The 23,789-nt window shown below is 47.7% G+C and overlaps 1 protein-coding gene across 1 annotated transcript in view; it reads right to left on the minus strand.

The window, feature by feature from the left end:
* Positions 1 to 4,212: 4,212 nt before the first annotated feature.
* Positions 4,213 to 23,789, minus strand: part of plxnb2b (plexin b2b) — an 87,418-nt gene continuing 67,841 nt past the window's right edge. Inside the window, exons 6-37 of the mRNA XM_084672118.1 lie at positions 23,599 to 23,699; positions 22,791 to 22,917; positions 22,105 to 22,264; positions 21,838 to 21,949; positions 21,152 to 21,260; positions 20,758 to 20,859; positions 20,271 to 20,366; positions 19,671 to 19,758; positions 19,234 to 19,400; positions 18,354 to 18,502; positions 17,971 to 18,082; positions 17,400 to 17,536; positions 16,509 to 16,691; positions 16,183 to 16,297; positions 14,613 to 14,822; positions 14,021 to 14,200; positions 13,417 to 13,553; positions 13,022 to 13,122; positions 12,462 to 12,691; positions 11,793 to 11,974; positions 11,163 to 11,229; positions 10,702 to 10,848; positions 9,315 to 9,471; positions 9,086 to 9,186; positions 8,913 to 8,997; positions 7,967 to 8,118; positions 7,554 to 7,714; positions 5,992 to 6,139; positions 5,359 to 5,423; positions 5,169 to 5,244; positions 4,923 to 4,997; positions 4,213 to 4,351 (exon numbers count right to left, since the gene is read on the minus strand). Of these exons, the coding sequence (XP_084528244.1) occupies positions 4,247 to 4,351; positions 4,923 to 4,997; positions 5,169 to 5,244; positions 5,359 to 5,423; positions 5,992 to 6,139; positions 7,554 to 7,714; positions 7,967 to 8,118; positions 8,913 to 8,997; positions 9,086 to 9,186; positions 9,315 to 9,471; positions 10,702 to 10,848; positions 11,163 to 11,229; positions 11,793 to 11,974; positions 12,462 to 12,691; positions 13,022 to 13,122; positions 13,417 to 13,553; positions 14,021 to 14,200; positions 14,613 to 14,822; positions 16,183 to 16,297; positions 16,509 to 16,691; positions 17,400 to 17,536; positions 17,971 to 18,082; positions 18,354 to 18,502; positions 19,234 to 19,400; positions 19,671 to 19,758; positions 20,271 to 20,366; positions 20,758 to 20,859; positions 21,152 to 21,260; positions 21,838 to 21,949; positions 22,105 to 22,264; positions 22,791 to 22,917; positions 23,599 to 23,699 (4,137 nt within the window). The 3' untranslated portion in view covers positions 4,213 to 4,246. The remainder of the gene's footprint in view (positions 4,352 to 4,922; positions 4,998 to 5,168; positions 5,245 to 5,358; positions 5,424 to 5,991; positions 6,140 to 7,553; positions 7,715 to 7,966; positions 8,119 to 8,912; positions 8,998 to 9,085; positions 9,187 to 9,314; positions 9,472 to 10,701; positions 10,849 to 11,162; positions 11,230 to 11,792; positions 11,975 to 12,461; positions 12,692 to 13,021; positions 13,123 to 13,416; positions 13,554 to 14,020; positions 14,201 to 14,612; positions 14,823 to 16,182; positions 16,298 to 16,508; positions 16,692 to 17,399; positions 17,537 to 17,970; positions 18,083 to 18,353; positions 18,503 to 19,233; positions 19,401 to 19,670; positions 19,759 to 20,270; positions 20,367 to 20,757; positions 20,860 to 21,151; positions 21,261 to 21,837; positions 21,950 to 22,104; positions 22,265 to 22,790; positions 22,918 to 23,598; positions 23,700 to 23,789) is intronic.

Consider the following 23,789-nt stretch of genomic DNA (forward strand, 5'->3'; position numbering starts at 1 on the left):
AATTGAAGAACTAAGATAAAATATCTATTCACATCACCCCCCACCAACAATCAATTCCTTATCACCTGGTCACGCCCCAATGCGTCATTCATCTGGATATCTTTCTGAAAAAGAAATTGATTACAGTATCACTATTTGTATTCATTTCCACCAAGGTTTTCTCCACATAGCATGGGTTGAAGCCCCCTCTCCACCCACAGGTCGCAGAAATCAAAGCCCAATAATTACGTCGTATGTAACTGGTAGACAATCTCCGTGCCGTGCTGTGGGAGTGTTTGGCCCAGTGTTGTGCTCTGTGTGGGAGCCAGGAGAACAAGGGACGGGAGCATGCAGATTTTAACCCAATTCCTGATCCGCCAAAGACACTGTACAAAAATGCAAATAGAAAAGTTTATGTTTTGGAAACCTATGCGTGGCGTTTTGGGTGCTATGGGTGGGGAGGTGAATGCTCATTTTCTATCTCACATTACCCAGGCCAATCTTAAAGCACCCTGAAATCGTGTAGACATCCAAAAGAGAATTATGTACATATTTAATCAGCTATCTCAAATACAGTACATACATCTAAAAGTGGGAGTTATCAGTGATAGTACAAGAGCGTGTTCAACATGGGGGCTGGTGATAATGAAGGGTAATCAGTCTAGCGTTGGCAGCAGCTCTTGGAAGTTATTCTCTGTGTTGATATCTGCAGATGAATCTCAGAGCAGTTACAGCCAGGCCTCCATGGAGAGCAGAGCTCTCTTTGATATCCCCACCCCTGCTTCGAGGTTTGTTAAGCAACCAGATGAGGCAATTTTGTCTTTCATCTTTCTCTCCCCAAACTCATTCTTAGCTGTCAGGGTTTTAATTAATGTTTTCACAGCAAATTCTAGTTTTCACTAGAGGGTCTCTGAACACTCTGGGGCAGTTTATATGACCAACTTGTGTATCCAGAACTTAGTCTTGTTTGTGTCTGCAGATTGGTTTTGGTTCAGATGGCTGTTCCCAGCCTACGTTGATAACATCTGTAGATCCTCAAGATTGGTGGAGCAAGAATATGACTTATGGCTGTGTAAAATACATCAAGAATCTTTATGAAAAATATCGCCAAGCATATCCCCTGGAAATATGACCGGTCTGGAGTCTGTTCATACACAATATACATGAAGTGTACTTTATTAGTGTTTAAAATGGCCATAAAATGTACCTGTAGTCTGCAGTATTAATCTTATTCAATTGTACACCATTATTAAGCATGTCGGCCTCATCTTGAGTACACAATGGATGATTCCAGTTGTGCTATATATAGTAACCATTCACATATGAAATCCATTGGTTAGTTGCACCAATACATCACCTTATCCACACATATGAAGGTCGGGTATAATCAAACACAGACCGAGGGCATGGATGTCTCTGAGAAGTTTATTCATGGGGGAGTGTGTGATGCAATGTGTGTGTAACTGCCCCATACACTCGCAACCTCTGAGAAAGAAGTAATCCAGTTCAAACATGAAGGCAGGGTCGATTTCTAGCCAGCTGTCTCACACAGAGAAAAACGTTGGCATCCATTAATGTCCTGCTCTGGACTCCACTGTCCCAGTTTCTTGCTTAGTCACGGCACATTCACAAGGAAATGAAATGATCTCGACAACAGCACAACAAACAGGATATTTTTTTTCCCCCAGGACTCGATGCATAGGAGTATACGGATAGAATACAGTATTTCAACATATCTTTACAAAGGTATATGTTATAGGAAACCAAAAAATACAAATAATAACTGCACAGCAGTAAGAAAGGTAATTGTCGAGTATAGATACAGTCGTTTTCCATACACACAGTGGAACATCAGAGAAACACAGGCAAAAAAAAACACCACCTGAACAATTTTGCTCTATACTCAATACTCTACTTGTGTTACCTTTTTAGCCTAGACCAATTTAAGGGAAATGTAGGGAGGAAAACCTTTAAGGTTGGCCATACTGCTTGACATTTATACTCATTTGGGCTGCCACCATAGTCCTACTAAACACACACCACAGACACCCTAAATTGAATGCACACATCAAAACTGCAACCATAAAAACTCATACTGAAATGTGTTCAGCCTGCTGGCAGAGCAAGGCTGCAGCAAAGTCCAAGCATTTTTGACAGCGCACAATTATCACAAGAATCGCAAATACATTGCTGTGTCTCTATTTACTATAAATCGCCTCTATTCACGAAATGACTCAAAAAAGATATTCTCATTGCTAAGGCACATTTTGGTTAAAGAAAGGCTTGAAAGAAGCTTGCGCGCTCCTGTCAGCGGGGTGGCGTTTGCGGTGCACAGCTGAGGCTGCGACGAGGATGGAGCCCGCAAAGTCTGCATGCAATTACGATCAAAAGCATCCCCCGCTGGTTCCATTATGCAGAGTGCCACTCCGGTCTGTGCTGAGTGGGCAGCGCCAAGTGCCGCTTGGTCAGGGTACCATGATGCCAAGCTGTGCAGGCAGGCATGTGGGCAGGCAGGCAGGCAGGCTCTGTGCAAACCTCACTCTATCCAAGGCAGGAATCACCAACATTCTGGGGTCAGGGACTCTCCTATATCTGTCAGTAGACAGAGCCAGATACAGGGAGCCTATGCCCTTGGGTAAATATCTGTGGTCAAGACATTTGCGGTTTGACACCGACACCCACTATGGAATGATGTGCAGTGTACCCAAGTGTGATAGAATGGCCAATATTAATAATAATAATTCACAAAGCATTTCAGTCACCATCCATCCATGTGAACTTAAAAGTATGACATACTGTATTGATTTTGTAACTAAGGACTCACACCTCCATAGTACCAGAAGAATCATCACTTAGCGAGAAACAGAACAGCCATATATGCTTGTTAAGCTAATATTGAAATAGTTCCAACTCATAGAATATGGCACTACAATAATAAGCAAAACACTAATAACAAAACGATGGTACTATTACGATGATGCTAGTTGTATATTGTGAGAATGCGTGGATTCTCTCTGTCATACAGTCCAATATTGCTGCCTGGCTACCGTAGATGACATGACAATTTCTTCTATATAAAATCCATTAAAATATAGCTCATGGTATTCTGATATCTTATTGCAGGGCTGTTACAAGATTTGCTTGTGTCAGTTCCACAAACAGTGACTAACATTAAAGCTTTGAAACATAATAAAACATTTGACTAAAGGGGAGCAAAACTGTATAACTGGTCAAAAGTGCCATAGCCAGCTGTTTTAACCCCCTGTTTTAAACATCATTTCTGTGCTTTACTTCTGAGTGGAATGTATGGCAATGTAACACTTGCGGGGGTAAGTGCTGTGCTATTAGTTTCTGCAGCCATTAAGCTCAAAGCTAAATGAATGAAAAGGAAAAAATAATACAATTAAAACATTAGGAAATGTCAGTAATTGATGCTCCTGTCATTTCCAAGAGCCTGTGCATTGATAGTTAGCCATAGTCCGAGTCATGACCCTTTGGTCTCTGTCAAAGAGATTAGAGGGAGTGTAGACTCCTGGGAGAGTGAAAGAGATTAAAATGACTGATAGGGCCTCCCTGTGCCCTCTAGTCTGACACCAGGCATCCACGTACACACACCAACACACACGCACAAGCCACACACACCCACAGACACACACACCCACACGCAGACAGGCGGGCTAATAGAAACACTATTCACACCACAAAGCGGTCCATTTCAAAAGATAATCTCCTTATAAAGCTTTCCGCGTAAAGACTGCACAATAATAAAAAAAATATAATACAATTCTTAAAACCTTTCTACGCGAGAAGAAAAACACAACATCTGATTATCTCTCAGACCAGTGTTCCCACAGGGGCTTCTTTCTCCGTGATTTACATTGTCGCACTTTGAGAACAGCGGGGCAAGGCTGAGCAGGGAAAGCCCACTTCAGTTTGGCAAGTGAGCTTTAAGGCATTCCGTACCATGGATGGGCATAGCCCACCAATTTCCTCCTCTCCCTTTCTCTTCTCCCGCCTCCCTTTCTCTCTCTGTTTATTTCAGTGTTGCACACTGCTCCACTTTGCAGACTGGCTCTCCCTCGCCTGTACTTGTCCACATGCGTGCTCTCAGGTGTCCCTATAACCCTCCCTCCCCCCTCTTCCGCTGTGTACCGAGAGAACGTAGCCCCTGTGGACACTGGTGCACCGTACCATCTCTGTCCCTCCCTCCCTCCCTCCCTCCAACTGTCCGTCCATCCCTCCCTCCCTCCGTCCCCTGTCCATTGGGTTAGAGATCTGTCACTTTGTGCTCGAGGGCGGCTGCTATCTGCTGTAGCCGCAGGGTCAGCTGTTTGCTCTGCGCTGCCGGGTCCTCGTCCAGGGAGGCGATGATCTGGAGGGAGAGGACAAGGTCATTCCAAGGTCACGCCACAGGCTCAAGCCACGGTGTCTGTGTGTTTTGTTAATGTAAAAAAAAAAAAAAAAACATTTGATGATACGATATGCTTCCTGTCATGCCACTGTCATATTAAGGTGTCAAAGTAATGTCCCAGACAACACCTGGGCCATGCAGGAAGCCCACTAGGAGACTGACAACCCCTTGTCACACTGTCATTAGATCAACCGTTGCAGCATATTGTTTCTGTCAGTGTTTCAGTGCCCCCTCTGAGAGAATGACAGGATATTTGTTTATCTAACTCATTCATTAGTGTTTGTTTACCCTATTTTGTGGCATAGAGTGCTACGAGATGGATGGACCATATAAAAAAAAAATATATATATATATATATTCCCCGGGCAATTTCCAGTTGCAGGCACCACAGAGCTACTTTCAATTAAAGTTATTCATAATCACTCCAGCGGAGATATCCAACTTGAAAAGCTGTGTCTGAAATGATGTTCTCCCTCGTGTATAATACAGAGAGACGAGAAAGAGAGAGAAAGAGAGCGAGAGAATGCCTTACCCCGTCGTAGTATTTGCTGGCGTACTGGTAGAGCTGATGCAGGGCCACTTGTGTGTTGAGCTTGTCTGTGTGTGACTGCAGAGGACACAAAGCAGGGTTTACACTTTCCCCTCACAGCCTCTCTCCAACAGAATTAACATTCCTCCGGACCAGAGGCCGCGTTTCTAGTACGGAGATATCAGCTGGGTGTAAGAAACAGATAATGGCGGTGGGCAGAGAGAAAGGATGTGGAGGAGGTTGACTTACCCGAGATACCTCTGCCAGATGAGTATTCATGTCCTGGTCACTTACTGATACCATCTGCCTGACGCCTTTATAGTAACTACACACACACACAGACACACACACAAGCTGGTTATCACTGTACACTGGATATTGACAAGGCTGTAACAAGGTATCAGCATTGTAAGCAGGGCAAATGTGACAAGACGCTTACTCATCCACCATCTTCTTGTATGTGGAGATCTCCTTTGCATAGAGTAGTTTGTTACTTGGGGAGTCCTGAGTAGAACAAAAACAAAAAGTGGATTCTGATAAATTGATGTTCTTATATGGGCAAAGAGGGATATATATCTATCTATCTATCTATATATCTATATATAGATACTGCTCAGCCACCTGACTCCTTATATCTATCTATATCTCTCTCTCTCTCTCTATATATATATATATATAGATATAAGGAGTCAGGTGGCTGAGCGGTTAGGGAGTCGGGCTAGTAATCTGAAGATTGCCAGTTCGATTCCTGGCCGTGTCAAATGACGATGTGTCCTTGGGCAAGGCACTTCACCCTACTTGCCTCTGGGGAATATCCGTACTTTCTATAAGTCGCTCTGGATAAAAGCGTCTGCTAAATGACTAAATGTAATTTATATATATATATATATATATATATATATATATATTATATACACAGTATATGGTGCAGGTCCAACATTCCTACCACAGACTGCATATGGCACCCCACCCGTCCACCCGCCCACAAAAAAAAAAGAAAAAGAAAACACAGACACACCTACACCTCATGCCCACCCACCCTCCCACCCTCCCTCCGTCCGTCCTTCCTCACCCGGCTCAGCTTGTGCTCGCTCTTGGTACAGGCATCCATGAAGGTCTGAGCGATGACGGACAGCGAGGCGTCCACCACTTCTGTCACGTGGACGTCGAAGATGAAGTGGGGGTTCTTCAGAATGTTCACCCAGAACCTCAACGGCAGGCTGCAGCCAGACAGGAGACACAACAGAACCCAACTGGATGTTCAACACTACATTGACTCTTATCCAAAGCAACTTACAAATAGTGCATACAGGAAGTACAGCAGAAGATCAAGGATCAGAAGTGCATAGTTCAAACAGTATTTTGGTGGTCAGAGCCAAGAAACGGTCTGTATTTAAGACGCACACTGCAAAGTTGCATTCCTTCCGATATCCCTGACATCGGTATGCCACTGAAACTATTTGGCATGTCTAGATTAATTAATTGTAAACAAGAAACAGAGCGGATGTGGGTTGTCTTTAGATCTTCAGAAGTTACTTTAAAAGTAGTATTGAAACTTAAGAGAATTGATTTTATATTGACAGATATTCCCACGTCCCATGTAGTAGTGTAGACATGTGGTGGATGGCTGAATTTCCACATTTTTTGCAGATACAGAAGTTGTCCACAGAACTGAACACACATTAGACACGCTATACTACGCACAAAAACGTTCACCTTTCAAGTGCTGCCTAGCCTCGCAACACAACTACAGCCTCGTTAATGAATGTTTAAGTCAACAAGCGTGCTCATTCTCATTCAAAGCATAAACACAAAACTTCCACCGCAACTCCATTGCAATTCTTACGATACAACCCAATGTTGGTGGCTCGGAATATCAAGCAAGCCGAAAATAGATCCTGACTGATGTGTCTGGTGATCAGTTTAAAAAAGAACTAACATAAGCATTCTTCCTGCATGGACCTGTCACCTCATGGGAAAACAACAGGCAAAGGGGGGGGGGGGGGGGACGACGACGACGACGACAACAACAAACCAGGCAAAACAATGAGATGTAATGTTACATTTATATTATCTAAGGACATGTTTGTTCCTCGTTATGGCTCAGACACACATTGATCTTTCCTTATGCGATCTCAGTCGTGCTCGGCAAACACAGCAAACATATGCAGATCGCAGCGCAGAGTCACCAATTAGTTCACTCTGCGTCCCGTTTGCTGGTGTATCCTCTCCCGTGTATTCTTTGGCCCGTTTGCCAATCCCTGCCATCTATATGCAGCGCATTGTGTCGACAGCTCCGCTCTCAGTCTCAGTAGAGTTGACGTTAATATATGCACTTAAATGTCACACGGGAGCACAGAGATTGCCGATGCAAACGATGTGGGTGGGCTCATTTGTATTCAGCCTTCAGTCAACTTCGCAAGTTTCTTTGTTTATAGGCGTTCTCTCCTTTCAAGTAGCGTGTGCGTCTGTGTTTTTGATGTGTGTGTGCCCATGAGTGGGCTTGTTTCTAAATGTATGTGTGGGTTCTGTATCCTAGATGTGTTCAACAGAATGAATTCATGCATGCCTGTGAGTATGCACTGGATGTCAAGCGTTTGCCTGTGTGCGCGCGTGCGTGTATGCGGAAAGTACCTGTTGGTCTTCCAGATGTGGATGGTCTCTTCGTCCACGTTGTCGTGCTTCAGTGCCTGCTCATCCAGGAAGTCAAAGAAGTACTTGACGGCTGGCGGCACCACGGCCCCGGAGCACAGAACGCCCCGGAAGAAATCGTCCACAAACTGCTGCAACGTTCCCTGGGAGGAGACAAACACGGATGGACATGCACACACCCAGGCACACACGCAGACAGCCATACATGCATAGGACAGAGGAGGGGAGAGAAGACCATGAAAAGGCATTAAGGCACTCTGAAGAGAAGTCAGAAGAAATGACGAGAGGAAGGATAAAGGGGCAAAACTAAAACAACAAAACAAACCACAAAAATCTATCAAAAAGACCGTGGAGAGAAGCGGGAGAGAGAGCCGAGCACAGGAGAAGCCTGGTACCTTGACAGAGAGCAGTCTGGTCAGGTAGATCTCCGTGATGGCTTTGGTCATGGACTTGTCCTTCATGCTGCCTCGCTTAGACTTGATCTCATCCAGCTCATCTGCTGGTCGCACCAGGTGGAACACCTTGTCATCCTCCAGCAGAGCGTTCCCTAGGGCGAGGAGAAAGTTAACCCCTTAAACAGCTAGCTAGGGAGATAACTTAGCCCCATAGATACCTTATACAGCTAGCTAGGGAGATAACATAGCCCCATAGATACCTTATACAGCTAGCTAGGGAGATAACATGGCCCCATAGATACCTTATACAGCTAGCTAGGGAGATAACTTAGCCCCATAGATACCTTATACAGCTAGCTAGGGAGATAACGTAGCCCCATAGATACCTTATACAGCTAGCTAGGGAGATAACGTAGCCCCATAGATACCTTATACAGCAAGCTGGGGAGATAACTTAGTCCCATAGATGCCTTATACAGCAAGCTGGGGAGATAACTTAGTCCCATAGATACCTTATACAGCTAGTTATGGCGATAACTTAGCCCCTTGATACCTTATACAGCAAGCTAGGGAGATAACGTAGCCTCATAGATACCTTATACAGCAAGCTGGGGAGATAACTTAGTCCCATAGACGCCTTATACAGTTAGTTATGGCGATAACTTAGCCCCTTGATACCTTATACGGCAAGCTAGGGAGATAACTTAGCCTCATAGATAACTTATACAGCAAGCTGGAGAGATAACTTAGCAGTCCCATAGATCGATTATGTCAAGTATACCGTATTGTGTATGACATATCAAACAGGTGAGCTAGTAGAAAGACTACAGTTTGTATTGCTGAGATGAGAACAGCTCCAAATGCCTCCAGCTCCATGCCAGCCCTGCCTGCAGACCCCACCCCTGAGTGAGTCTCATGTCTGGGCATGGTGGTGCAGCATACATACTCTCCTCGTGGTTGTCCTGGTTCTGGTCGTAGTTTTGTTGAGTGTGAAGGACTCTAGACAGGACCAGGGTAGCGTTGTCTCGCACCTGAAACACACACCGAGGCGTGAGACCCTGCACGCACGCGCGTGTGGATTGGTAACAGCTGCAGATTCAGGGTGAAGGCAGGACTCACGTTGTAGTGGGCCAGCGTGTTGATGCGCTTCCACCTTCCCTCCTTCTGGGACGTCAGGTCCAGGTCAGACAGGATTTGCCCTGTGGAGCCAGGGCGCCACTCTGTGGTGGAGGCAGGAACAGCAGGCTCCAGTCATCCATGTGTTTGCGTGTGTACTACATGTTTATGTGAAGTGTGTGTGTGTGTGTACAGTATGCATGTGTGTGTGTGTGTGTCCGTCCAGTCTTACCAAGCGTGACACTGTCCACCTTGGGTCTCTGTGAGTGAGTCAAGTTCTTGTAGACCTGCTCGATGATCTTCTCCTTCACCTGGGAGATGGTGTCACAGTTCAGCACCTTGACGGGCGTCACATCAGGTCCCTCTCCATGGACCAGCACCTGCAGGGTCTGATGGACGCACACAGACACACACACAAAACAAACACAAACAGGCATGCAGACACACACACACACACACAGATGGACAGATCAGAGGACAGACAGCGACAAGAGAAAGAGACAGCCGAGATCCGGAGGGTGGGGGGTTGCGCTGCCATGGCAACGCCGGCAGCACAGACTGACAAAATCACAAGAGCCTGTGCGTAATGTCTGTGACACCTGACAGTGAAGTGTCACCTCCACTGGCTAATGAGCGGGGCACAGCAGGGGACTCCTGTGACCTGGTGACACCACTGACAACGCTCTCCCCACCTATAAGAGCCTCCCTCTGCCAAACCCTGACCACCGATACCATACCTGCTGCACCTGCTTCCTCCAATTGTTCCACTTCCTGACTGAATGAAGAAGCTTTTACGGGGGAGGGAGTAATTTCTGTCTTATCCCCATTTAATTCAATCACAGGGTGCACTCCATCGCAGAGGAATCTGTAATTCCCTTTCATTTGATAATTGTCCTTGACCAAACGGCATTACCCCTGGGCTTCTCTGTCTGCTTGCCATTTCTACATTTTCTTCTTTAACCGCAGCTCTGCAGGAGGACTAACCCTAGCATGGCTTCATGCTGTCTAATGAACATTCAATCATATAATAATAATAATGTGTCATAATAATGTATTCATTTCGTATGGGGGGGGGGGGGGGGGGTTAACCTGAGACTTCTTGATCTGCAATCAAGTACTATAACCACTGAGCTTTCCTCTCCCTGATGGGAACAGTAGCAGAGGAGTGGAGTTCCTGGGCAGAGCATTGTGTAAGAAGCGTAAACATCCGACAGACTTAACAGCAGTGTTTTTTCGCTAGTTTTCTAATCGAGCATTGAACACTGGAAAAGGCTGGCGAGACCAACAATAGCAGCTCAGACAGAACACATGGGCTGGTGGCACTGGAAACCATGGTAACGGCAATGTGTGTGTGTGAACATGTATGTGTGTGTGTGCATGTCTGTCTGTGTGCATTGCATGTTTGCATGCATGTGTGCATTGCCTGTTTGCATGCATGTGTGCATGTGTCTCTGGACGTCTGCATGCATGCGTGTGTGCATTGCATGTTTGCATGCATGCGTGCGTGCGTTTGTGGCTGTCTGCATGCATGCGTGCGTGTGTGTGTGCATGGTTGCATGCATGCATGCGTGCGTGTGTGGCTGTCTGCATGCATGCATGCATGCGTGCGGCCAGCTCACCAGGACACAGTACTCCACGTCGTCCCCCAGCAGGCCCGTGTCGTTGAGGGTGTACTTGGCCTTCTTCACACACGCATCCACAGGGCCCTTCTCTATCTGGTGCTTGAGTGCACGGAACAGTTTGTACAAGGGTTCCCCCGCTGAGTCCTACACACAGAACACAAAGAGAGAACGGTTCCTTCACAATCTTTTCGGAATGCTGTTTCATTTGGAGGGAACTGTGGCATCCATCTCTTTCTACCAAACTCTCTTTGCTCATAAGGACATACAATAGTAGTATTGATGCAGTTCATGCAATTAGATCAAAAGTGTACTTTCAGTTATAGGGTGCTAAGTTTAGAAAACTCCATTTGTACTGAACACAGAACATACTGTGGCATCCAAATTCCCAGCCAAAACAATATCTAATATCAGGCTTTGCTTACCAATTACAGGCATATCAACCCATTGATCAGACTTACCTTAAGGAACTGGTAGAGACAGATGGACATCCAGTTGCACAGCATCCTCTCCACCACAGTCTCTGATCTAAGCAAGACAACACAGCAACACCAAACCTTAGGGCTAAACTTAGCCTTCCTACATTGCAACACCCATTGTTAGCCATTAGCACATCTAATTGCCAGTCATGTGTATGGAGGTTGATGTTAGCACAATGGAGTAATCAGCATAATTGGCCTCGCCATTGGGGAATAATTACAGACGTGTACTTGCATAACACCCACTCAGAGATCGGTGCTGAACAGAGTTGACAGTTGAGATGAGTTAACCTCGAGACGTGCTAGACAATAAGAAAGCAACTTTTTTGGACAGCCAACTGGACTGTAGACAATCACAGGAAATTGGAAAGGGGATCGTCCAAAGCAACGCATTCCAATGACAAATATGGCTGGAATGTTTCATAACAATCCCAGTAGGAAAAAACAAACAAATAAGCAATATTATTCCATGACTATAGTGTGTAAACTATTTACACACCCCCAAAAAAATGTCTCGAAAAACGTCCTCGGGTATTTCTTTAATCGTTTGCAGGAGGAGGCTAGGTGTGGGGCTCATGCCGTGTAGGTATGTGCGCGAGGGTGTGCGCTCACCTGCGCAGCATCAGCTTGGGGTTCTTGCTCTGAACATACTCCTCCATCAGCTCCAGCAGCAGGGTCCTCATGATGTCGGTGTAGTACTCCAGCTTGCCGTGGAGGGCCACCGTGAGCAGCGAGGCGAAGTACACCTTGGCCCTGGCGTTGAAGTCAGGACGGCCCTCCAGCGTGCGGATGAACTGGGGAGGGGGAACGCGGAGCGTGAGGCGGGCAAAGCGCCGTCGAACGCGGAGAGAGCGGACGGGCGACCGCCAAGGTCATGCACGGTCATCACAAGCTGACTCCACATTGGCAGATATCCACAGGATGCATCCTCATTACATCACAACTGCCAGACAACAAGGCCCTCAAGGCATCAACTTCCTGTCACCTGACACCGTCAGGGGATGGAGATGACAGTCTTGTCTGGCAGTTGTAAATGTGATGATGATGTCAAATGGGGATAGCTGGGAATGTGGGGTGGTGAGGTGATGACTGAGGATGTTGTCCTACAGCAACAATTAACACAAAAGTAATAACGAAAGACGTGCGGCTATTCTCGGAACAACATTTTTTTTTCTTCCCCACTGGGACTAAACCGAATGGGTTGTTAAGCAAGAACAATGTTCATCTCAGTCAGGGTTAGGGTCAGTGGTCAGGAGCATGGTTAGGGGTCAGGGTCCTCACATTGATGAGGAAGGTCTTGCTGTTGAGCAGGTTGGAGAACTGGTTGAGGGCCTGGGCCACGATGGCCTTGCGGTTCTCAGGGATGTCTAGCTTGCCCGTGATCATGACGTCGTTGGCGCCGTCCTTGGAGGGCAGGAAGAAGACGCGGTCGGTGTAGGTCTTGTAGTCCAGGAATGGGATGCGACCCTCGCTCAGCTCGTTGGTGTGGTCCTCCATCTCAATCATCAGGTCTAGGTGGGATCAGGAATGGTATTAGGCCTCAGCGCAGTCCCAGAAAACGTGCTTTCGTTTCGAGACGTCAACCAAATACACCAATATATTCTCTTAAGAAATGAATTGCTTGACCTCTTAATCATTGCAAATGCATGTATACTTGTCTTTGTGACTATGTGCTTTGTGTCCTAATGAAAACACGGCAACATGGAAAACATAGGGGTTGTCCGTATGCCATTAGCGTGACAAAAGCGCTGCCAGTGCCTGCCAATTACTATCCGTTTTCCTTGTTGTGGCGCATTTGCGTGCGTGCGTGCGTGTGTCAGTCTGCGAAAACAGCGGCCGACCTGTGAACTCCTTCTTGCATCGGTCCCGGACACTCTCCTCCAAGTTCTCCAGTTGGTGTTTGACTTTCTCATACTCCCTCTCCGCCTGCTGGCTCTTCCTCCTGCACACAAACACACACAATACCAAAATAATAGGTAGGCGGCTGGGCAAGGCCTGCATGAGGAACCTGACATGCATTCATGCTCAGAGCAAATCGCCCACATTTCCCAGCTGACTCTTAGAGGACAATGAACACCGGCTACTGTCAATATGTGTCAATTACTGGAGCTCAAAATGGCAGTCTCTGAAGACGACCCCAAGTTAACAGCAGGGCCCCGACAAACTGTCTATACTGTACATCAATTATACATACTCCCCACAGGAAAGGAGCGTATGTGTGCGCGCGCGTGTGTACCTGTAGCAGTAGACTGAGATGGCTATAATGAGCAGCATGGGGATGATGACGGCAGGGATGATGATCAGGAAGGGGACCTCGTACTTCCTCTCGTAGTGGACAGATCCCACCACCCACTCTCCGTTCCCAAACTTGATCTGGACCACAGGAGGCAGGGTCACATGACCACAGGCGTCACAACATGCCCGCTACTCTCACGACCCACACAGGGGGATTGTCTGCTCAGTGAGACAACTGTAACATATAGGAGTTCTACTGCAATGTATTTGCCATGTACCGGTACCAATGGCCTCATTTAGACAGATGATACACAAAGAAAATTGAACAATAGTTGACAGACATGAAAAAGGAAATCAGCTAATTGTGTTGCTAACTAATTATAATTAGGCCTACAGGCTGCATAGCTAATGTGTCATTAAATGTAATTATACAGAGTAAAAGAAGCTACTCCCAATGCATTCCAAATGTGCTCTTGTTACCCAAAATTATAAAGGCAATATCTTCAAATAAGACAACACTAAACTGTGAGGGTGGTGCATGTGTTGGTATGTGTGTGCTGTAAGCCTGTGTGTGTGTGTGTGTGTGTGCCTGTGTGTGCGCTGACCAGCAGGTCCAGGGGGTCAGAGCTCGTGTCCCGGCGTTGTCGTTTGGAGCGGGCCCTTGGCTGGGTGGAAGGAGGTTCTAGAAACATCTTGTCGTCCTTCAGGGTGTTGACCACACAGGGGACGTCCCCGACAAAGGCCTGGGCCTCTTTCTCCGTCATGGCCTTGGAGAACCCTTGTCCCTGGGGGTAGAGGTGGAGGCATCAGCGCTCAAACACACGTCTCCCGCTCGATTACAGACATGTCGGTTTTTTATGGTCACTTAGTCACTTTGATGAGTACTTGTCAAAAAGCATGTCAAAACATACCCAACATCCTTTTTCTACACAGTACATTTCAAACATACCCAACATCATTTTTTTACACAGTCCATTTCAAATATCCCAACAGCCACTGATCAGCCTGCACAGTTTGTTCCTATTTCAGCCTAAAGTGACAGGGCAACCACATACACAAGCTCGTAAATCCCCGCTCCCTCTCCTCTACCGCACCGCGGTAACCATGGCTGCTGCTGCTGCCGAGTGGCACCGTTTCAGTAGCGTTGTTGTTTCAGCGTGAGGTTGCTGGGGAGCGGGGGGGGGTCTGGATACTCACGGTGACGATGATCATGCTGCTGGGAGTGATGACCTTCTTGGTCAGCTCGTCGAAGGTGGGGTCCTGGTGGTAGTCGAAGGGTTTGAGTTCCCTCTCCCAGTTGTCCAGCAGGATGAAAGTCCTGTAGTCCTGGATCTGGTAGGAGCTGTTCACCCACGGGGACTGGAACTTAAGCATGGTGTCATTCTTACTGTGGCACTCCTGGATGAACTGGAGAGGGGGGGGATGAGGTGAAGAGAGAGAGAGAGAGAGAGAGAGAGAGAGAGAGAGAGAGAGAGAGAGAGAGAGAGAGAGAGAGAGAGAGAGAGAGCGAGAGAGAGAGAGAGAGAGAGAGAGAGAGAGAGAGAGAGAGAGAGAGAGAGAGAGAGAGAGAGAGAGCGAGATAGAGAGAGATAGAGAGAGAGAGAGAGAGAGAGAGAGAGAGAGAGAGAGAGAGAGAGAGAGAGAGAGAGAGAGAGAGAGAGAGAGAGAGAGAGAGAGAGAGAGAGAGAGAGAGAGAGAGAGAGAGAGAGAGAGAGAGAGAGAGAGAGAGAGAGAGAGAGAGAGAGAGAGAGAGAGAGAGAGAGAGAGAGAGAGAGAGAGAGAGAGAGAGAGAGATACAGAGACAGAGAGAGAGAGATGCAGAAGGAGATGGAGAAATTAAAAAAGTGGGAGATGGTGAGAGAGAAATGAAAACAAGAGAGAGGAAGAGGGTGAAGGAGTGTGAAAACCCAGAAGGGAAAGAAAAAAAAAGGAGAAAAGGGGTGAGGTAGAGTAAACGTCTGACTGACTGTTAAATCCCAGATAAAATAGCTATTCACATGGATAAGAGATAACATCATAGTGGCTAGCAAATATCTAAGGGGAGCCCACAGTACATATGGAATGGCTTCCCTTGCTATTGTAACTTTCCCCAACATACACTGGAAATATACCGCAACCGGAACCGGAGTCCAGTCACTCGAGTCTGACAGCCCCAGTGGCCCTGCAGCCCTCAATCTTTAGATTGGTTTAGTCAACAGAATGGAAGCCACTAGGAGATTAGGAATGTGACACAGACGACTCTATCATCCGGCAGTTTTGCGGGAACCCCAGCCCCCTCTGCGGCCCCTGCTTGCCACCCAGAGAGTGAGCAGCCTGACCACATAATCCCCAGTAACCTTAATGCCTGTATTAAATTTAGCCTGGAAATGAAATGGAATCAAATCGCTGCTTATCCCGCTGGAAGGCATGAGGGGGTCGTAGCAGCGGCCGGCCATGCCCTGCCCGGGACGAGCCAGCGCTCAAGTCCAACCCCTCCATTCGATTATTCAGGGAAGGAATCTGATTATTTCCGGGCGGAGAGGATGAGAGGATGAATGTGAGCTTCTTTGAGCAGTCTTACAGGTTTATGGACTTATGGATGATAAGTGAGCAGGACAGGATGGACAGTAATGCTGGCTTACAGGCTGGGCTCGTCCTGATCACTGGAAGTTAGTTCACGAGGGGAGGGGGGCCAGTGAGGAGCGGACAAAGACGGAGGTTCTGGGACGGTCCTGGATGAACCATGGTGGTGGTAGGAGAAGAGGGGTGTGCGTGTGTGTCGACTCACCTCAGATTCCTTATGGGCGATTCCAGACCAGTCCTCCCCCATAGCTTGGACTTTTATGACGGCACTCTGGATGATGTCGAACCCTGAGCCTGTTACTACAATCGTCCTCCCACCACTGGAGACAAACACACACACACAATTAGAACTGCGCACATCCGGTCCTTGATTGTCTGCTGCACTTGCTACGTGTGCTGCCTGTATGTGGCTTTGGATAAAAGCATCTGCTAAATGAATGAATGTAAATGCAAAACACATGCTTTACAAGACGGCAATTAAGATTGATTATTCTAAATGTGTTCATTTAAACAGGGGAAAGGTCTACACACCAGACAAAGCTGCTTTTGGGGTCATGCTCCAGGATGTTGGGGTTCTCCAAGAACTGGAAGGCAGTGGGGATGGTTGTGGTCGTCTTCCGACCGTACTTGACCGTCATGGTCAACGGGCCGGACGGCACCTTCTCAGCATTGTACTCCCCTGTTTTGCAGATGATCTCGGGGCCGAAGTGCATTCTGCAGACACAAACACACACGCAGGGCCACGTTTCAATACTGTCAAACCGCACCCTCAGAGGAATGGCTGACCGGACGCGTCTCGTTCTGCTACGGCTGCAGAGTGGAGCACAGGCTTTCCCCTCGCCGGCAGGGTGGGGGACCAGAGGACGCTCGCAGGAAGGTAGGAGGACATGTTGGAGAATTCAAACACGGCCAAGGACACAGGTGATGGCGGAGGCTTGTTTCGCGGATAAGGTCACAGGGGTTGCGGTGTAGGGGAAGGAACATGACAAGGCCCAGACAGCCTGTTAGTTCCAGCCAGGCACGTGGCAGGCCTTTTATTTCATGTCACCTGCGCTCCAAATGTCACCTCAGGTGGCCTTGTACACAACAAGCTCTACTCTCATGCTCTGGACGTTGTGTGAATGTGGAATTTGGGCAAAGTTGTCCTTGAAAACCAAGGACAATCAGGTTGAAGTAACACAATATAAACTGTGCATTGAAAAGCGGACATTAAAGTTCCCACTGAACATGGCCTATGAATGAGTTCAAATCAATGTATCCACCCTTCTCGAATCGAACCCCTTCAGTTAAAATACCCGTTATCCGCGCATTTGGAATTTAATAGAAATTTAACTCACCAAAGTGCAGTGGGAAATGATAAAACCCCTTCAGTTCAAATGGCTTATCTCCCCGCCCTAATTACGTTCCCAGATGTGAACTTACACGGTGCACTCCACGGCTCCGACGGTCACTTGAATGTCGTTCTTGGTGGCAGTGTCCAGGTTGGAGCCCGATATGGTGATGAGTGTCCCCCCAGCTTTGGGCCCCTTGGAGGGGTGAACCACCTGGGGGATGGGGTCCTGGGGGGGGGGGGGGGGGAGAGTCGAAGTCAAGAGAAACACTCAAACACTCATCTAAAGGCTGCACAAAAAGACACATATGCATACTCGCACACATGGTCAAGAACAGCTAAGCAGGCAGTTAGTCACAGCTGAGGCAGTGAGAGATATGGGAAAGCTAGTTAAGTGGTTACAATGTAACCTGTTAGAGAGCAAGATACCACGTGGGCCTCAGCTCAGCACTTGGCTACAGTGAAGTAATGACTCCATTCATCCTTATCACATAGTGAATCCTCCCCTAATCCAACAGGACCATGCCGGAAGGGTTTACGCTCAAGAGAACATCTTATAAATGTGCAACAATAAGGGTCCTTCGACAACTGTACAGCGAAAACGTCTCAAAACAGTTCAAAATAGGCTTAGATTGTACAACCAAACTAGCTGGCCAAGGTTACCCTGTATGTGAAGAAGACAGAAGAGGTTCCTCTCTTCCCTCCGGCCACCTCCACCTCTACTTGGCCCCAGCTGGTACTCAGGGGGGCCAGGGGGCCAATCTCACACACCACACTAGGAGGAAAACCGGAGAGAGAGAGGGAGAGACACAGACAGAGAGAGACAGACAGAGAGAGACAGACAGACAGAGAAACAGTGATAGAGAGAGAGAGAGAGAGAGAGAGAAAGAGAGAGAGAGAGAGAGAGAGAGAGAGAGAGAGAGAGAGACAGAGAGAGAGCAGGCATGAGTGTTTGTGTGTGTTATGTGTGGGTGGGTTGTGTGTGTGTGTGTACTCTGTGGTGTTACTAGACAGGAGACATGCCCAGTGTGATGCTGGTGTCTGACCTGGTGGAGACGGTGTACTTGTCATCCTGGTGTGCGCAGGGGACCCCCACCACAGTGATGCTCTTGATATCCTCCTTGTGGATGCCTAGGTTGGAGCCCCTGATGGTGACGGAGATGCCACCCCCCATGGGCCCGAAGCGAGGGATGATCTGAGGGGGGAGGGGGGCGGGGGGCTGATTTAGGACGTGCTGAATTTATTCAAGAAACTCCATGCACAGAGATCATGAATCATCAATCACAAGATTGTGAATCATTGAACGCACAAGTTAGCTGGCTGTCTGCAGTTTGTATCTGGGCCTTGTATATTTCATGGTCTTGCCATGGGCTTAGGTCCTGCTTGAGTCACGGAAACTCACAATCATTTAGTATAAAGAAATTTTAAAAAAAAGACTTTTGTGGCGAGCTCTGAGAAAAGCCCCCAAAAAAGGAAGGAAATTCCAATGACTTAAATAATTCAAACTCAACCAATGCAATATAGCTAGAGCGATGTAACATGTGTATTTGCAGTGTGCTGGAAGAAACCTAGTTTGTGCATGGGTGTATTTACAAAGTGAGGGCTTTGCGATCAGATGTGATTTGGTGTCAAATATACGCAATGCTTTTGGAAGCGCCGACAACTATGGACATGAATAACTAAGCTGGAGAACTCGATTTGCAGTTAATGAATACAAAATAAACGCAGTACCGTCACATCAGCATAAAACACCCTTCAAATGAATTCCATCCACAGTCAGCGTGCAAAAAAAAAGAAAGAAAGAAGCCCGTTCGACGAACCGATCGTCAAAGCCAACATGCCAACGATGAGAAGCCATCGGGCCAACACGCCCTCCGGGTCTAAAGGTCACCAAGGTAGGAAGTGGAGGGCGGCGGTGAGACTCACGTCGGAGATCTGGGGGTCAGGGCACTCCGTGTCCTGGGGGTTTTCGGAGCACAGCTTCTCGTACACGCACGACTTCCTGCCGGTGCACCACACACACCGGTACTTGGGGTCGGCGTTCTTGCACAGGCTGCAGTCTTCTCGCCCCATGGAGCAGTTGTACAGAGTCACTAAGGAGCGTGGAGGAGGAGAGAGAGAGAGAACAGACACTCGTCACTTGAGACGGTCTGCGTGCTTACTTGCCGCAGGGTCAATCCTCACGCTACTGATGAGGAATTCAGCTGGATGCTTTGACCAACGCAATGCTTCAAATCGGTATGGTGCTGAGAATTGTGTAAAAAAAATAACATCTGAAGGACTGTGTACTGAAACACACACACACACACACACACACACACCGGGGGCATTATCTGAATAACTAATTAAAATGTAAGCCTTACCATTCAGTGTGCTGTCTATCTTTTTGCCCGAGTCTCTGTCCTTCACATAGAAGAGCACGTTGGTCTCCGGTGACTTGTCGAAAGAAAACTAGAAATGGGAACAATATGAATTATTAATACAGTGTGTGAATATCTAGTGATTAATGACACTTCAGACTCAATGCGTGGGCTAGGCCATGCTAAAAAAGAAAAAGTTTCACTCCACACAGAGTCTGGCAGACGTTCAAAACCACCGAAGAAATCAATGTTGGAAAAGAACATCGCTAGGGGCTAGGTGCCGTTTGAGTTCTCCAATCCCAGCGATCGGAGAACTTGGAGGAGGTGAGACAGGAAGTAAGCCGTTTGTCCATGAGAGGGTGCTGTTACATCGATGAGCCTCTTGTGGTATACCAGGTCAAGAGGACGAGTTTTCCACAAACCAAGAAACACCGTTTCAACAATGTGCACGCACCTTTTCACTTTGGGTATGCTATGTGAGAGCTGTCGGAAAAATAAGCAGATGGACTGAACTGGATTCGGAGGAGGACAGACGCGTGAGAAAGGAGAGCGCGATGGCTGAGAGGAGAGAGAGACGAGAGGAGAGTAAAGTGTGGTACGCACAGTGAAGCCACTGAAACTGTAGAAAGGTCCATTCTCAGTCCTGACGTCCTCCTCCGCGTTCCTCATCAACTCGGTACCGATAGAGAACGTCCGATCCTTAGAACACAGGAGCAGAGGGGGGGGGGGGGGGGGGTCAACCCTGACCTTACTATATGCCACACAGGTCAATATATGTTGCTTCACTGTGCTCATGGTTAAGAGATGTTGCTAAACTGTGCTCATGGTTAAGATATGTTGCTACACTGTGGTCATGGTTAAGGTACGTTATTACATTGTGTTCATGGTTAAGATGTTTTGCTACACTGTGGTCATTGTGAAGGTATGCCATTACATTGTGGTCATGGTTAAGGTACGGCGTTGTATTGTGGTCATGGTTAAGAGATTGTTTGGTGGTTAACACAGAGGATTCAAAAACCCACGAGAAAGTAGAAACACAGATGAACAACAAAGAAAACGTGAGAAACGTAGAAACAAGACACGCGTGTACCTTGTAGAGGTCCAGGTTGATGCCCTCAAAGCTGATGGTGGTTTTGAAGCCAACAGGGATGAGGACGGGGTCAGGGTTCTCAAACTGAGGACACTTTGTCATCTAAACCGAAAACAAAATATATATACGCCGGTTTCAGTCATCAGCATCGCACAACATTTGCATTTACATTTGAGAGCCACTTAGCAGACGCTCTCATGCGGAGAGACAAGATACAGTATCAGCTGAACAGCTGTCTCTTCAAAAATTCATATCCAAATCCCCAAAGACGTCAGGTGCGGGAGATGAGATGTTGGGATACGATGCTTGAAAAGCTGTGGACCGGTTAACCCTTTGGGGACAGGCAGAGGGGGGTGGGGTCAGGGGTGAGGGGTCACGGTTGGGGCCGGCTTACCTGTTTGTGTCTGATGATGTGGCCCGTGACCGTGTCGTCCATGTCACTGCAGGTGTGGTCCTGGGTGTTCCACTGGCAGCCCCATGGACTGGCCACACAGGACATGCACCTGCCATGAAACAGCCCACGCATTTATGCACGCACACGAGCACCCACACGTGCACAGCCGTCGAGCAAACGCACAAACTTGAGAGCAACAGCAACAGAAATCTAATTTGTGACCCCCCCCCAAAAAAAAAATCAACAAAAGAAAACATGCAAACTCATCATGAATCCACACAAAGAATCCATGTTGTTGACAGTAAAATATGTCTCTGTAACATGAAATAAACAAAGCTCATTTATCAGACATTTCGCGGGATGAAAAAACAGCACAGAGTACAAAAAGAGGTAGAAAAAAAGAACGTGGAAGATCGACCTTCATTTTTTGATTAATGAAAAGGAAACTAAAGCAATTTCCTCCAGGTTGGTTATGGAATTGGGGAAAATGCAGTAAGTGCATTCAATCCTGGGACCAGTCATGCATCACAATTTACACAGGAGGGCTTTCTCTCATTGGTTGGCATGCTGCAATTCATTTCCATCGAAGTTGTCATCAAGACTCATCGGCAACAGCTTGGCCGCACACAGAGAGTTAACAAACGCGTGGGCGAGCTAGGGAGCCCGCTAGCGAAGAGCTAACTCACGGTGTGTTTTCCGCCTTCTTCACTGTGGCAGAGCAGTTGTAGAACTTAAACTCCCTGGTCGCCAACTCCACTGTCTCGTTCACGTAGATCTTCACTGGCACGGCGACAAAGTCTGTGAGGAAGACGAAAAGGAGGGAGGAGAAGGCAGAGGGTTGGTCGAGAGGAGATCAGATAAGGGGGTGGGGGGCCTGCGTCACCTTAGTTCACCATGACAACATAAGGTCAAGCTATGGACACTGTTGTGGAGGAGGCGCATCGGGGTCATACCCTGGTCCTCCGGTGTTGGGGGGAGAGCGGCAGGGTGGGGGAGCGAGCAGGTCACCTGACCAGAGTCAGACATGGTGCCGTCGCTTTGGTAGGAGCGGAAGACACAGCGCAGGCGGTCCGAACCCCCGATGGACGGGAGGGAGGGAACGTTGATCTCCACCTGAGAGGCAGAGAGGGAAGGAGATGGAAGAAGACAGCGTGAGGGAGAGGGAGACAAAAGTGGAAGTGGTGTGTGTGAATCAAAGAAAGAAAAAGAGAGTGTGTGAGAGAGAGACAGAGAGAGCGAGAGAGCGAGAGAGAGAGCGAGAGAGAGAGAGAGCGAGAGAGAGAGAGAGAGAGCGAGAGAGAGAGCGAGAGAGAGCGAGTGAGAGAGAGCGAGAGAGAGAGAGAGAGAGAGAGAAAAGAGGAAGTGGTGTGTGTGAATCAAACACAGAGGGAACGAGAGAAAGAAAGAAAGAAAGAGAGAAAGAAAGTATGAGAGAGAGAGAGTAGAGAGAGCGAGTCAGACAGCCCTGCGAGAGCGCCAGCCTGAATACGTCCCAGGTATAATAAGCTGGCTTTCTAGTCAGCTTCCCCAATGGATCAATGAACAGCCGACCACTGCACACTGTTCGACAAGTCACACCGGAGACCGTTTTCATTGGCAAACCCGAGAGCTAAAAAGTGCTACTAATGGTGTCCAGTACCTGCTGGGTCTTTGTACAGCTGAGGTTGGGTGGGTGGAAGGACACAATCTTCACACACTGCTGCCGAGGGCTCCACAGCCAGCCATTCTTCTCCTCTGCTCGCCTGCAATCAGATCTCCTAGTACACCTGGAGAGAGAGAAAAAACGCCAACTCCCATCAGGCACTGCTCCCGCAATGCACTCACAGTCACACCACTTATCCCTTGCAGAGTGCCCTTCCTCCCAGAACAGAGATCATTAGAATGAGTTGCCTTTGATGGTTCCGTTCAACCACCTCAAACTCAAGTTCAGTAGTATATTAAGTCGAGTCAGTTCAACAGCACAGCCTGTGTATGACCCAGTTCAAAAGTGACCTTCGACCCAACAAGCGGATTATCTAGCACAGCTTCACCATAAGAATCCAGACCCTGGCTGGCAGATCTAACTGCCCCGGAGCTTTGCAGACATGGTAAGCAGAGCAGGAGCACAATGGGGGTGCAGAGTTCTGGGAGAGTCAGCAATAAAACAGTGAACAAACACAGTGCTGCTCTGGACAGATAAAGAGGAGCCGGGGCCAAAAAGGGAGGGAGTGACAAGGTAAAAGGACAGGAAAGGAGGTTCTTTGTGTGGTGTGCGTATGTGTGTATATATAATATATATTTTATTTTTATGTGTGAGTGTGTATGAATATGTATTTCCTGTATACATGCCTATACTTATGTGTGTATGTGCAAAGTTGTTTGTGTGCATTCGATTATTTACTGTAGCGTGTGCGTGTGGGGGCGCGTGTGTAGGTGCGCGTGTAAGGGAGAGAGAGAGAAACGCTCACCTGCCCTCCAAGACACACCAGCCACAGTACGGATCCTTCAGAGCCGCACAGGACTGGCAGTCCTTCTTCAGATGACAGGCTTGCACTGGCACCTTGGTGATCTGTGGTGGCACACAGTCAGCAACACACACACACACACATAAATAAACACCACTAGCTCCCTTGCGGTAGAGAGAGAGAGATTCACAGTG

The sequence above is a fragment of the Hypomesus nipponensis genome, chromosome 14, assembly GCF_054491055.1.
Source record: "Hypomesus nipponensis isolate SF chromosome 14, ASM5449105v1, whole genome shotgun sequence".
In the NCBI taxonomy this organism is placed as follows: domain Eukaryota; kingdom Metazoa; phylum Chordata; class Actinopteri; order Osmeriformes; family Osmeridae; genus Hypomesus; species Hypomesus nipponensis.